Raw genomic sequence first — 15210 nt, forward strand, 5'->3', positions numbered from 1 at the left:
TAGAAACCAGGTCTAATACAGTGGGCCTGGGCTAGAAGGCCCAGCTAGGGAAGATGGGTAGAGGCCAAGAAGGCTAAGACCCTAACAGGAGAATGATGGTACATCAACACCTACAAGGCATGGGACATGGTATAGTAGTAGATGGAGCCACGTAATTAAGGCTTATAAGTGCCCTTGGGGCATGGATGGGCAGACAGTGCCCACGCAGCTCAAGTGCAGAGTCAAGGCCAGGAGAGACCTGCTGGCAAGTGGATGGAGTGAGACTTACTCTAGGAGTCTCATGACAGCCTTCTTTTCAATCCAATAATTACATCAAGGCATGGCAGGAGAGATGCAGGGGAGGGCAACCTAGAGGCAGAGTGGGGCATGGGTTATGGGGCCCCCAAGAGGCATCACAGCTGCCCTTGGGACCCCAACATGCCACACATCTCTATTCAACTGAGAAATTTTAGCCTCTTAACCTCTATATTAAGATAGTTGCTTATACAGGTTTTAGGATGTTTCCCTGCAAAGAGTTAATATGCTATTGTGAGTAAGAGTATGAGTCATAGCCTTCTACTTCTAATATGATTGGTTTGTTGATGTATAGTTTGTTAATAAAGCAATAGGATTATAATTAGACCTACTAGAATTTTAAGGGAAAGGTCAAAGGAAAAAATATTATTTTGGTTCCAGTAGACATGGCATACCTGTTCTACTTTAAGGGCTATTTCAAATAAATTTATGCTTTGATGCCCAGTGTACTATGAACATTTTATAGCTGAATCAGTGACTCTTTATTTCTTCTGGTGTCCTTGTTGTGACGAGATATTTAGCTGAATTCATTAGAATCTGACAGGGCGATGCCACGAGCACTTCTGCTATGGCCTCGTAGTTGCTATCTACCATACCATCCTAGCCCCAGTGACTCTCTTGAAAAAGGAGTCTTGTAAATGGGTTTGAAATATGGATACTTATTTCTGAGAGTTCAATGAAAAATTTCACTTTTTTTAATGTTCTTTCTTCCAATTTTGCTTAACCAAGGTGCTTTCTGATGGAACACACAAGATCATCTAACATTCAAATTGCTGTAAATCCAGGGAGGGAGAGAACAGCTAGATATGTTTGTTGATGCCATGTGTGAAAAATGTCTTTGAAAATGTAATTATATTGAATAAATGTAGTGAAAACATCAGAGCTACAAAATCCCCTTGGGATGTATTAATTTTGGATTTCATGACCGTATAGTCAGGGCTGCTATAACTAGCTTTTCTCAAAAAATTGCAACATTGAAACTATTGGTTTTAATTTTGTTTTGGTAAGTTATGGCCCAGTCATATTGCAAGTGAAATGAATGGTGAAGCTCTGAGTAAACTAAAGCTCTGAGGCACCTAAATTGTACCAGCATATAAAAGTTCTAAATTGTGGCAGTCCTGTTCTAAGAACTGAAAATCTAACACTGGATGCAGTGGAATTTTTTTTTAAATATTTCCCTTTTAATAGTCCATAGTCTGTAAACCAAAATGGTGAAAAAGCCATTGTGACCTTTTCATTTAAATGAGGATCTTTCCCCTTTCTACTAGGAGCTCTTTAACATGTTTAGCTCTTCATGCTTTCCTGTACAGAATCCACATTGTCCAACAACTTCTCTTCCTGATCCTTAAAAGAACTAATTGAGACAATTGATGCTTTTGACTGGCTGAACTGGAAATGACTAATTTGTGGGGGAAAGAGAGAAAAATATATATAAGAATGTAGTTGCCCTTGTTTTGGGGTTATTTATTAAAATATTTTTAAAATCCTATATTTCAGTAGCAAATACAGACACCTTGAAACTTTTATTTTATAATTTTGGCCCATCCATGCTTTTATATGCTAATTAGGATCGGTTCATTAAATGTTACCATGTATTTTAAAGATAGTGTTTTAATACATGTGAGATCGGATTTTCATATGAGGAGCCTTACATCTTGCATTTCCTGGGTCTGGTTTTCTTTTTTTTTTCCTTTTGAGTGCTTCTCTTAAACAATCTGACAATAGAGGTTTTTGGTGTAAATTTCCTAGGGTTTTTATATATGAGAAAAATAATAGAATAATAATATTCTTCATCTAAAACTATTTGGACTATAGTAGCATGCTGTTATCCTGAGGTTCAAACAGTCTTTACCTGCTGAATCAAGGGCTTCTTTTGAAACCAACCTCATCCCATATGCAGGTTTACAGATTAAATCAGATGTATCAGTTCTTCTTACAGTAAAAAGAAAGCTATGTACTCTAAATTTCCTGCTTTCCTAAAAGTTTCCTTTTTTGCTAATTCAAGTGTTAAAAATCTTACATGAATATTGCAGTTTACTGAGGAAGACTACTTGGTACCTGAAAGCTTGTCTGTATCCCTCCTAACTATACACTTGGTTTGATAAAAGATATCACCCACAAAAATCCTAGTTTCTCAAAGTTTATTGGTGCATTCTTTCAACCATTTTGCCAATAGGTGCCTGCTTGAGTAACAGGTACATTATGGTAGATACACTATGACGGAAGACTGCAATAGGCAGGACTCGGAAGAAAATTATTTAACTGTCTGTCTAGTCTGTGATGCAATATGATATATATGGGATATGTATGACATGTATAGGATATATATGTATGATACTGAAGGGTTTTTACCTGATAGCCAGGTTCCTATACTATCATTCCTTGTGTTACTATCCAGAATGTTGATGCTAGTACAATGTTTCCATGTAGATAATTTCATAATTTTATCCAATTACCCCTTGAAGCCAAATAACAAAAAAAGATTGTTAAAAAAAAATCATTCTCTTTAATAACTTAAACAATTAAAAGTTTATATATTTGATATTACGCTGGGCACATGTAATCATAGGAATAAAAATATCAATTACATTCATGCTGAGGTGAGAATGACATTTAAAAACAAGACAAATATTATTTCCTGAAGCATTCCTGAAATTGTACTTTACCCCTTCAGGAAAGTCAAAGGTGAACAAGACTAATTTTATCTAGCTTGATCTTGATCTAGAAGAGTAATGAAACCAAATCTAAACAAATGAGACTGATTTGCTACCAGTCCCCACATGTATAGGGCTAAGAACTGTCAGAAAGAATTTCCTAGCTGACTTGAACTATTCTGCAGAGTGGATGAAGAGGTAGGAAGACTGCAATAGGCAGGACTTAAATAGAAAAAATTATCAAGATCTCAGCTTGTTCCTGGAAGCCAATTGGAAGTCAGTGCTATCTGAAGTATACAATGAAGTAACGTGCTTCCCAGCTCTGAACTAGCTGAAAATTGTTAGTATCTTCCTCATGTAGTCATGGGTGAAACACTTACTTTTCTTGTATGAAGCAGATAGGAATAATGGTACTAATAGAACAAGGGGGTGGATGAGTGGGAGGGGAGCAGTACAATGCTTGTTTTACTAATGTGGAAAGGCAGAAGCATCACTAAGAAGTTTAGTGTTCTGTGCAAAATTCCCTGGAAGGATGCAGGAGGTACATACCAAGCACTGGAGAGCAAGGGAAGGGAACTTGAGTGGTCAGTTTTACCTGCCACAGAGCCTTAAAGACTCCCACTGTTGCTTCTGTGTCCATGCACCTAGCCCCTACGGTTGTGTGGCATGGGGCATACCCTCTGTAGCAGAGGCTTGGAGGTGGTGCCCCTTCTAAATCAGTGCCCAGGGTTGGTGCCCTGCTTGCGCCCACTCCCTCCTCCCAATTATGCCAGTGGCTAGAGGGAAACATGAGGGCTAGGAGCAGACATTTAAAAAGCCTGTGACTAAATTGGTTCAATCTTTGCAGGTTAGTCGAAACTGCCTAGGTTGTATCAGTTTGCAACTGCACAGACATTCCCTCTGGACTGAGGAAATTCAGGCACATGCCTGCAGTGGCTCAGGCTAGAAGCCAGGCGTGCTAGAGCAGCCCTCCCTTCCCTTCCATAGTTCTGTGCTGAGTGTGGGGCATGACCTGGCTCTGACAAGATGCTCTGATTAGGGAGGGGTGTAAACCCCAACCCTGACTGCACAGTCCCAGGCTTTTCCCCACTCACTGCTCAAGGGGCAGGAGTGTTGCCAGCACTCTGAGGCAAAGGGTGTGTGTGTGTGCAGTGCATGCATCTGTTGATTATACTGAGCTTTTAAATCTCCCTCTCCCTGCTTCTTCATACTGTCTGCAAACTTGACAGGTGAAGGAGCCAGCAGAGAGCTGATAACACAGTGTTTATTAGCCCATCAATAAAACAAAAGCCTCTCTAATTAGTTCAAGCTCTTCTTAAACAGCTTTTTACAAGGAAGGAATGGAGGGACATTACCAGCTGACCTGTTGATTAGCTCCAAAAAGTCCTAAGTGGATACTGTTCTGTCTGCCTGTCCCAGTGAAGTTGGAGACCCCCCCCACACACACACACCCATAGGTGATGCATAGAGGGAGCATGGGGGAGCACATGCCCCCCCTGAGAGCAAGCACTCTGGCTGGTAGTGGGGCACAGAGAGTGCTTGTGCCCCCCCCCCCCCGAAATTGGCTCTGCTGGTGGGACATTGGCAGCAGAAGTGCCAGTGGTGGAAGTGCTGGCACTTCCTTTGCCACTGTGCCACTGGTGTGCTCAGCGACCAGCTGCTGGGGGACCCGCCCTTGGTCACCAACTGGTCCCTGAGGGATTCAGCCTCTGGTTTCCAGCTTGCCACTGGGGGACACCCACCAGTTGTGCCCCACTGATGCCCCCCATACTCGGGAAGTACCCATGCAGACACCACTCAGCATTAGCTACCATACCACATGCCTGGAGTCTGTGGGGCTGTGGTCCATGCTGTAGAAATGGGAGGAAGTGAGGGAGGGGGATCCCTGCTTGAGCAGCCTGGGGTGAGGGCAGGGGTAAGCCAGGCAGACCCTGCTATGCCTGCAGTCTCTGCTGGAGCTCCACTTAGGGAACAGGGGGGTGGGGCCAGCCCTGTTCTCTGGAGCAGAGAGCATAGCCCACCCAGGGCTGCAAAGCATCTGGGATATTGGGGGACTGGTTTAACTTAAAGCAGGAAGGGGTCTGGGACAGAAATTGCATAAACTAGTTTGATCCAAATCAGTTAAGTCTGATACTAGATTCAGCCAGGTTTATCTTAAACCAGTTTCAGCCACATGGAAACTGATTTATATGCACTGAATGTCTATTCTGTTACAGGTTTAAACAAATTTCTGATCACTTAAACCAGTTTATGTGTAATGTCTGTCTCTAGTCCTAAAATTCAAGAGCATGTACACATATGTGTGGCAGGAAGTGCAATTAAGGGAAAACATATTAGATCCTATCATACCTTACTGCCAGTGCAGGGGGAGCCTGAAGCTTGGCTCTCCCTGTACCAGTAAGAAGCAAGCTCCCAGAGTTGGGAGCCACTGCAAACTGTGAGGGTCTCCCAGTCACCAAGATGTTTCATGCACCCATGAGATGCAAGTGCCACAATCTCCCAGCACTACCGGAGCTGCAATCTCTCAGCTGTGGGGCTCTATACACTCTGTGCTGGCAGAGTTGGCAGCTGCTAGGGGTGAGAGTCCCTTTAGTTGCGAGACTCCCAGAACCATCTGGCCATGATGCAGCCTTGCAGCTGGAAGCCCTAGCAACTGATGGGGCTCCCAGCCACAGGTGAGACCCTACTACATGTACAAATTAAAGCTCAATAGCAACTAGCTATATAGTACACATTTTCAAGGCCTAATTTTATAGTTGGTTGGAGCTTTTTAGGTACTTTGCACATATAGTTGATCTCAGGGTAATTGTGCGACACCTGTAACATGTAGAGTGGGCCTCTAGATTAGTGACATACATATGTGCTGTTTCACACAAGACAGCACAAAGCCCCCTCTCAGAACTAAAATAATATTAATTTGAAACTGCAGATTCTGGTTTTTTGTATGGACTGCACTGATGATGACTGCGTCGTTTTGCTCTTTACATCAGCTTACATATTGTGTTTGTTACTTGAACTCTAATTATTTTCAAACTGAATCTGCCTCTCCTGGAAATCTCTCTCTCATTCCTCTAGCTTGGCTCTCTTCCTCTATGGGCAGCTGAGCCCATAGTTTAGACTCTCAATTTAGTATTAAGGACAATGTTTCTGAAGTCTCCATAAGCTAGAGGGAAGTCAGGATAAATAAATACACAGTTCTTGTTTTATAAGTTACTTCAAGTTGCTTGTTACTCTAGTGTTTAGAAATGGTCAACTTCTCATGCTCTAGTGTTTAGAAGTAGGTGAGAAATGGTTTTCTCATTGTACAAGTCTTGTTGAGGTTTCAGAATATTTCCTGTTCAATATTGTTCTACGCTGGGGGAAAAAACAAAACTCTTTCCAAGTTTTGAGTGAAAAAGAAGGAGGGGTGAGGGAGGGTGAGAAAAACTAATACATGAAAGAAACCTCTGAGGATGTGGGGGATCCTACTACAAGTACCTGTTCTGCTCCCCACCTCTAAAGTGAGCATCCTAACCATCAGGCTATTGCTATTCTGGGGTATTTCTCTTGGTGTCTTCAGCTAAAGCTGTTCTACATTGTAAAATTATTGGAGCAGGGTCTCCCACATTCTAAGGGACTGCCCTGACCACTAGTCTATTTATTTTTCTGTGGGTGGGTCAGTCTTGCTTGATTTCTTTTCTTTTGACCAGAAATTTCATTCTGAACCTGAGGAAAAAATACTTCCCAGCAACAGCTTCAACTACACCCTTATGTTCTTGTCAGAGATGTTCATTTCAATGAACCAGCATTTTAAAGTGAAAAACAATGTAATTAAAAACTCCTGACTAGTGGCAATTGTGATATTACTTTAAAGTCTCATCATAATTTAAGAGACTAGATCAATCTTGTCACCTTTTCCGCGCATGCCTTTACAGTAGGTGAAAGTTTTCCACCTTAACTTTAAGACAGTGTTGTATCTGCCTATTTATCGCCACATGCTGCAGAAATCCCATGCCTTATTGAAATCCCATGTAATAGCTCAGGTAGCTTTGTAAAAAAAAAAAAAAAAGTAGCAAAGATTTCAATTGGGACTCTCAGAGACCACCAGTACTCAGCTAATTGTGGCCAAAAGAAGTTTGCTCTTCACTAAGCCTACAGGGAATATACTGAATTTGTTTTAGCTGTATGCAATGTTATACATATATATATATAGCTTAAAGGTTTGCAGTACTTTTCAGGATTGCTCCATTTATGTCCTAATAATTTGTCTGATTATACTGAACACTTGAATCTGTAAAAAATGCCTTCTGCTACCATGAAATAATTGGAGTGAAATGACCAAGTCTAGATTGTTAGGAAATGGTACAAAAATAAAAGGTACATGGAGCAATTAAGTAAGGATATGAAATACACTGTAGGGTATACTTCATACAAGCTTCCATTTTTATAGGAAGCATCATGAGAAGACATTATTAGATATCTGAAGATTGCTTGAATCTGTTGCACTTAAATCAACATTATTAGGATTAGAAAAATAATGCATGTTGATTCTGGTTTAAAGGTGCATCATCTTTGTCAGTTCACATTTCCCAAGTGACCATCCTGAGTGAATAATGCCCCCCCTCCCCCCAGCAAATACTGTTGATTAAGCAATGGTTGTTTGTTTGGTACTTTTCTGTATAATGTGCATTTCAAGGCATTCTAACATTATCTGCTTGACTGATGATTTTTTGAAAATGGATATTATTGACCTCAGTATTGTGGTAGATTTTGGTTTAAACTAGACATAACATTTATACCAGCTCTTAGTACTTTGCCATTTGACTTTCATGGTCCTTTTCCTTTCCCTTTCCCAGTAACATAATATTTGGTATACATACTCTCAAGTACTGGTATGTTGGTCCAGTAAAAGATATCATGATCCCCTTTCTTCTTGTACATTTCCTGAACTATCGCAGCTATGACAGTGCTCCAACCCTACTTCTTGCAAAGTAGCCTTTTTGAAAGGTAACACCACTTACAAAAACCTGTCAGACTGTCACAGATTCAGGATTAGCTTCAGTTCTGTATACTGGTATACTTCTCTGGTATACTTCGGCTCTTAGGCTTTATTTTCAAGTGATTCAAGAGTATAACCCCTGAGCACTGAGGTGTCAAGAATATAGTAACTATTTGCAGTTCAGCAAGATGTAATGTTTGATTCTGTTATATTTTTAAGCAGAAAGTTTGCATAGGATAAAGATTTTTTTTTTCTTAGCAAATGAGCAAGAAATTAACCCTTTAGCAATTTCTATTGAAGTAATTCTTCTAAAATGAGGGCAGTTCATAAGGAATGATAGTTTTTGTCTATTTGTTGTTTTTAACAGAGAAAACAGCTTCTAAGTACATTGGATAATCCTGGCAATAGTTAAGTTATAATCCCTGTTAAATTTAATATAACATAATTTTGCAATGATATTAAGGGCAGTATAATTTATATTGGCTGTCAGCACCTATAGTAAAATAATATGATGTACAGGTATAGTTTTCAGTGGGTGTGTCTACACATATTTACTGTGCAATAACTTACCATGCAGTAAGCAGTTTTTAGGCTAGTGTCTACATGTGCAGCCATTAAAGCACAGTAATACTGTGTGTGGACTGACTCGGGACTAAAGTTAGTCCCAAGTCAGTCCACACACACAGTGTCACTACACAATAAGGCGTCTGTTCGTGCATTACTGTGCAGTAATTAATCGAATGTATATTTGATATCTCCATAATGCAGGTATCAAATTTACGCCCAAGTCGACATAAGTCACCACAGTTACTGTGCAGTATGGGTATGCATGTGTATACGTGCACCTGTACTGCGTGGTAATTTTTGGTTACTATGCAGTATCTTAAATTACTGCACAGTAAGTGTGCACATGTAGACATGCACAGTGAAGTACAGAGAGCATAACTTACGTTCTCTGCTCCAGGATTCCTTTGTTTGTAACTGCCAGTAGGAATTAAAATATGATGGTGGTCATTTTGGAGCCAGTCTCTCAAAGTCATATTACAGTTGTATAGTCCATATGCACATGGCACGGAACTAAGCTTATTACCTATATTACAAATAAGTTTTCTTTAACCAAATATGAGATTTCTTTGATAGATATTCTAACATGAAATTTTCTGAAAAAAAATTATATTTTCTTATTAGAGTCTCTGTTTGGTATGGAATTTAGAATATCCTTAAAAGTAAAGATCAAATTGATAGAAGCTTTATTTAAATCACAAATGTGTGTTGCATGAAAGCTAGTAATAAAGAATGAATAATTCCCTTTTTCTTCCACTAAGTGTTTACTGATAGATCAAAGAACAAAATCTACAGTACAGTTGCTTCTGTCACTGATGTTAATTCAGGAGCAGTATACTACAACGTTTCATCTTTCAGTAGATTCCATGTGTGTCTTAACAAGGTGTCTACATAGAGGAACAAGAATGCTAGAAAGGAAAAAAAAAAGTTTGTTTAAGGCATCTTACTAAAGTCTAGATTCTAATAAATCTTGAGTATTTTGTTAATATTTTCTTTGTTTGCAGAGCTGTTTGTATTATAGGCTATTTTAGTTAGCATGGAGGGCTGTGGCCCAGCTGATAGATGGTGACAGCTGTGGATTACTGGGTCAGCTGTTTGAGAGATTGAGCGAAGTTGGCAGTTGGCAACCTAATGGATAGAGCCCTTATACCCTGAGAAATTCCATAGTCAAAAAGATGCTACAGTACATTTTCTGAATTGATAACAAACCCTGCACCCTTAACACAGTGACTTATGTTTGACAATAACAGTGAATCTCAGCCAGGGTTTACTGAGACACTTTCAAAGGTGTTGCAGGTTGCCACACAATGTAAGCACAATTGGGTGTGGAGACATGGTTCACAGGGTAAACCAAAAGATTTAAAACAGAAATCCGTGGTGCCAAAAACATTCTAATCTGTTGTCTTTCTGACTTCTTTGCGATAGAAAAATTGCTATATTAGCTTCTGTAGTAAAAAAACAAGTGAACACCAGGGCTAGGTACAGACAGTCAAAAAGCCTGAGGTGGAACTGATCTAAGTTACAGTTTTGTGTAAGTGGCATAGTTTAGATTGATAGAGAACACATATACCCTTTGGTATGGTGGGGGAGGGGATCTTAGACTGGTTTCTGCCATTATTAAACCAGTCTACATGTGCCAAACTTCTATTCTGTTACAGATATAGACCGGTTTCCAATCACTTATACTGGTAGAAGTGTAATGAATGTCTGTACCCGGTCTAAGAGCTGGCATTTTCTGAAGAGTTAGTTGAGTCTGAGGGATGCCAGAGTCAAAAAATGATGAGAACCACTGGGTTATGCAAAACACTCTGGCTGCATCCACAGGAGCATGCATGTTTGTTCTACAAAACTCTGATTCTCTGGACACCTTGAATTCAATGACATATATTGGCTGAATACTGAGAGGTGTTGGCTCTGGATTTAGGATGCAGATGCCTTGTTCTGGGACCCACCCTCAGGCTGACCACAACCTTTTCATTTTTGATAATGAGCAAATGTATTGATAACTGAAAAGAAGCAATACAAACAATGAAGCAATTCTATATATCTACCAATTCTAGGACTGTCATCAGAGTCGAGAGACATCTGGCCAGGATGTAGGCTTCACTCTAAGAAGGCTCTCTCTTAGATATCGGTGTGTCAGCAGCCTGGAGGCCCACCCTCCAGTCCAGTAGGGTGGATGAGATGAGCTGGTGGTGTGCGATCTGTCCATGGTGGCCTTGGGGACTCCTCCTGGGGGACCCTCAGAAGGAGGCCCTAGGTGGAGGGCGACTTTGTTACTCCAAAGTCCTTCTTTTGTATTCTCCTTCCTTCCTGATGACTCCTAATGACTCTGTATCCATGGCTGTTGCCGATTGGTCTTTCTGTGTTCATCACACTGTCCATGTCCCATGTTGTCAGCCAAAGTCCTATTTTCATTAATGTATCACATACCCACATCCTAATTCAGGGCTCTACTGGTGTCCTAATTTGGTCTGCTCCCCTAACCTGTGAGGTGAACTAGTTTTACATCAGGCATGCCATTTTTATGGTGATTTAAGCCCTATGAATGCCTCCACATCCAGCCATTTAGATCAACCTAACTTTGTATGTACTCTCATACAAAGACCATTTAGGTTTGATGTAAGCTAATTCCTAGCTGAACCTAAACTAAAACTTAACCAAAATAATCCTGGTATAAAATGTAGTAAGAGAGTCTACAAAATGTTTTTTGTAGGTTTACAAGACTTAATGCCCCCCGCGGTGAGGGAGGGGGCAGGCGCTGCCTGGTGGGGGAGGGGAGGGAATCTGCAGGACGGAGCCGCGGCTTGCAGGATGGGGGCGGCTCATGCTGCTGCTTGCACCCCAGATTCATGTGCCTCGGATCTGTATGGTGCAGGATGGGCTGTAGCTGTGGGGTGGAGCTGGAGCTGCGCAGCTCTTCTCAGTGGGGGGCTGGGCTGAGAGCAGGCTCTGGTGGCGCTGGGAGGAGGCTGCAGTCACCCCAGATTTCACTGCAGCTCCACTCCCAGCCCTGCGCAACAGGGCAGGGCGGCAGTTGAATGTGTTGCCTCCACCCAAGTGCCGGGAAAAGCTGCAGCTGTGCCGGATGGCAGCGCAGGGCTGGGAACGGAGCTGCAGCCTTCTCCCAGCACTGCCAGGGCCTGCTCTGAGCTGAGCCCCTGCCAAGAAAAGCTCCATGTGGTGCCAGCTCTGGCTCCACCTTGCACCTGCCGCCCTCCCCTGTGCAGAGCCGGGAGACACTCCCTCCCTCCTCCCTCCTGAGATGCAAGCAGTGGCGGGAGCCACCCCCACCCCATGAGCCACGGCTCTGTCCCACACCCTCTCCCTGCCCCTCCAGGCAGCGCCTGCCCCCTCTCACCATGGGTGTCCTTGATCTCCCCACAGCCCCCATCCCATCCCTCGCCTTCCACCACACCTGACTTACCACCTGGAGGCAGCTGTACTGGCTATCAGATCAGTATCGGCCAGTATGCCTCTTTAAATATTGGTATCGGTCCCCAAAGTCTCTATTGGTGCACCCCTACTGAAAAGAAAAAGTCATTGAGTACTTCAGCCTTTTTCTTATCAACTGTCATTAGGTTGCCTCCCCCCATTCAATAAGGGACCCACACTTCCCTTGATCTTCGTCTTGGTACTGACATTCATAGTTTTTTAGGGGCTGGAAGGGACCTTATAGATCATCAGGTCCAGCCCCCTGCCCTTGGGCAGGAAAGACCGCCATGCTACCAACAGCCTATGCCTACTAATATCTCCTCCTATGGACGCTAGCATCCAAGAAATTCAAAGAACAACAGACAGGTGACTTAATTCTGGCAGGCAAGTATTTCTAGGGGAAGAAAATACCATGTACTAGAAACCCTTCTTGTTATCCTTCACATCACTTGCTAGCTGTAACTACAGTTGCACGTTGGCCTTCCTGATTTCGTCCCTGCATGCCTGAGCAAAACTCTTATATTGCTCCCTAGTAGTTTGCCCAAGTTTCTACTTTTTGTAAGCTTCTTTTTTGTGTCTTAGCTCATTAAAGAATTCCATGATAAGGCAAGCTTGTCTTCTGCTAATCTTCCTACTCATTGGGATGGTTCTTTCCTGCACCCTTAGTAAGGTTTCTTTCTAGTACAAGCAACTCTCCTGGATTCCTTTCCCCCTCAGACTGGCCTCCCAGGGTATCCTGCCTTAAGCAAGTCAAAGTGTTTTTCTGACATCCAGGGTCCTTACTCTGCTGCTGTCCTTCCTGCCTTTCCTCAGGATCCTCAACTCAGTCATCTCATGGTCACTGCTGCCCAAGTTGCTCCATCCACTTCTACATTCCCCACCAATTCTTTCCTGTTTGTGAGCAGAAGGTCAAAAAGAACATGGTTCTTAGCAGCCTCTCCAACAGTTGTACCAGGAAGTTGTCCCCAGCACTGTCCAAAAACTTCCTGGATTACCTCTGCACTGCTGTATTGCTCTACCAGCAGATGTCAGGATGACTGAAGTCTCCCAGGAGAACCAAGGCCTGTGTTCAAGGAATTTCTGCTAGTTGTTTGAAGAAAACCACATCCACCTTAGCCTCCTGGTCTGGTGATGATTTACAGCAAACACCCACTGTGACATCACCCTTGCTGCTTTCCCTCTGACCCTAATCCAGAGACTTTCAACAGGCCTATCTTCAGTTACCGACTGCATCTCTGAGCAATCATACAGCTCTTTTACATAAAGAGCAACTCCTCCTCCTCCTCTTCTTCCCTGCCTGTCCTTGCTGAACAGTTTATACCCATCCATGACAGTACTCCAGTCATGCAAGCTCCCACCAGGTCTCTGGTATTCCAGTTGCATCATAGTTCTGTGACTATACAGGGCCTTCCAATTCTTCCTGCTTGTTTCCCAGACTGTGTATTCATGTACAGATACCTGAAGTAATTAGCCAATTGCCCTACTTTCTCAGGAAGAGCGAGAAGGCTTCCCCTGTTGCTTCCCTCTCGAACCCCCCAGTTGTGTTTCCTTCAGATCACCGCTTCCCCACTTACTACTATCTATTACTATTAAAGATAATTCTTTAATATAATTTAAGAAGACCTAGTGTAATTTATGAATGATAAAAGTTACTAAAAAGTTGCACTAAAAACTTACCAATTTACCTATCACTGTTATGAATTTAACTGTACCTAAAGAAATCAAGGCTTAGCTGGTAAAGAAGGTATAACATGTCATTATGCTATGCTGAATAATGCATTATTATATTACTATTTCCCAAAATTAGAAATCAAAATAAGTATAGAGTTTCAAGGCAATTGGTTTTATGAAGTGAGAGTCTGAGATGCTTTAAAAATTATGATTTTCTTCTGATTGTTATATTGGTACTATTTATTTTACTATATTGGTACTATTTATATATTTAAGAAATATGAATATGCTATTTTTAAATATGCACCAGAGATTTCAAGAAAATTCTTTAGGCTGTGAAGATAATTTATTCAGTATTTTATCCTCATTTGGTTACTTGTCTACATCACACTTTTTCAGATGTGTTAATATAGTTCTACTTTTTAAAAATATACATTGCTTGTTCAACAACAGGAATATGTCTAAGTATTCTTTTAAGTTATACTGTTGTTCTAAGGTAACTGCCATCACAGTCATTATGCATATAGTATAATATTCTATTGAGGATTTGGGATTAGATTACTGAAGAATCTAGTTATTGTTCTTGGAGGATACCACCCCATCAAAATATTGTGTCCCCCCCACCGAATAACCCAGCCTCTGCTTTCTCCTCAGAACACAAAATATAATCACTCCCTTTCTCCCAACACCTTTCCTCTACTTACTCTTTTCTCCAAAGCACCTTATTGGACATATTAGAAATCAAATTGTGTATATACTGACATTTTAAATAATTGAAGATAGAGATCTGTTGGGCCACTCTTGTCACTTGCATGCTTGTCCCTGCATTTCAGGAGGCCATATTTACAATGCTGTTTTTCTATTTCTGATTCATATGATCTTGTACCATCTCCACTTATTTCATGTTGTCTCTGTACTCAGTGAACACTCCTGCCAAACAAGACAGCTGCTGGTTCAGTTGTTGTAGCATTGCCATAAATAAAAATAAATAGAAAAGTCTGGATGCATTAATTACATTATTCTCCCTGTCTGAAATCATATATACTGCATTTAATAAGTAAATGATATGCCTAGCACTGATCTTTATAAGACTATGCCAGTGGCTGAAGATATATTTTTCTTCTCTGTTACAGGATATATGTGAAGATATCTCGGATCATGTTGAACAGATTCATGCTCTATTAGAGACTGAGTTTTCTCTGAAGCTTCTGTCTTACTCTGTCAATGTGATAGTCGATATCCATACAGTGCAACTACTCTGGCACCAGCTACGTGTGTCTGTTCTGGTTCTGAGAGAACGCATCCTGCAGGGACTACAGGACGCCAATGGAAACTACACCAGGCAAACTGATATTCTGCAAGCATTTTCTGAGGAGACAAAGGAGGTAGTATAACTAAATGCAGTAATTTACTTCTGAAAATGATGTCCTTGCTCGTGTTACACTTGAACTCTTTGTACTGAATCTACCCTGTTACTAGCTTAGAAATTGGTAAAATAGTTTGCACTTATAATTCATCCCAATGGCCAAACATATTTGAGACTAATTTAGCAGGTCAGAGCTGTTCAGCTTGAGCATGGCTGTGTGAACTCCCTTCCCCATTCTGGGATTCTTC

At 41.4% G+C, this 15210-nt stretch overlaps 1 protein-coding gene across 4 annotated transcripts in view; it reads left to right on the plus strand.

The window, feature by feature from the left end:
* The window catches only part of AKAP6 (A-kinase anchoring protein 6), a 351442-nt gene that overhangs the window by 39416 nt on the left and 296816 nt on the right, over positions 1 to 15210 (plus strand). For all 4 annotated transcript variants that reach the window (XM_090033572.1, XM_090033569.1, XM_090033570.1 and 1 more), the window contains exon 3: positions 14730 to 14981. In XM_090033572.1, coding sequence (XP_089889698.1) covers positions 14730 to 14981 — 252 coding nt within the window. The remainder of the gene's footprint in view (positions 1 to 14729; positions 14982 to 15210) is intronic.

This window comes from Crocodylus siamensis, chromosome 2 (assembly GCF_052110815.1).
Source record: "Crocodylus siamensis isolate JL-2025a chromosome 2, ASM5211081v1, whole genome shotgun sequence".
Lineage (NCBI taxonomy): Eukaryota > Metazoa > Chordata > Crocodylia > Crocodylidae > Crocodylus > Crocodylus siamensis.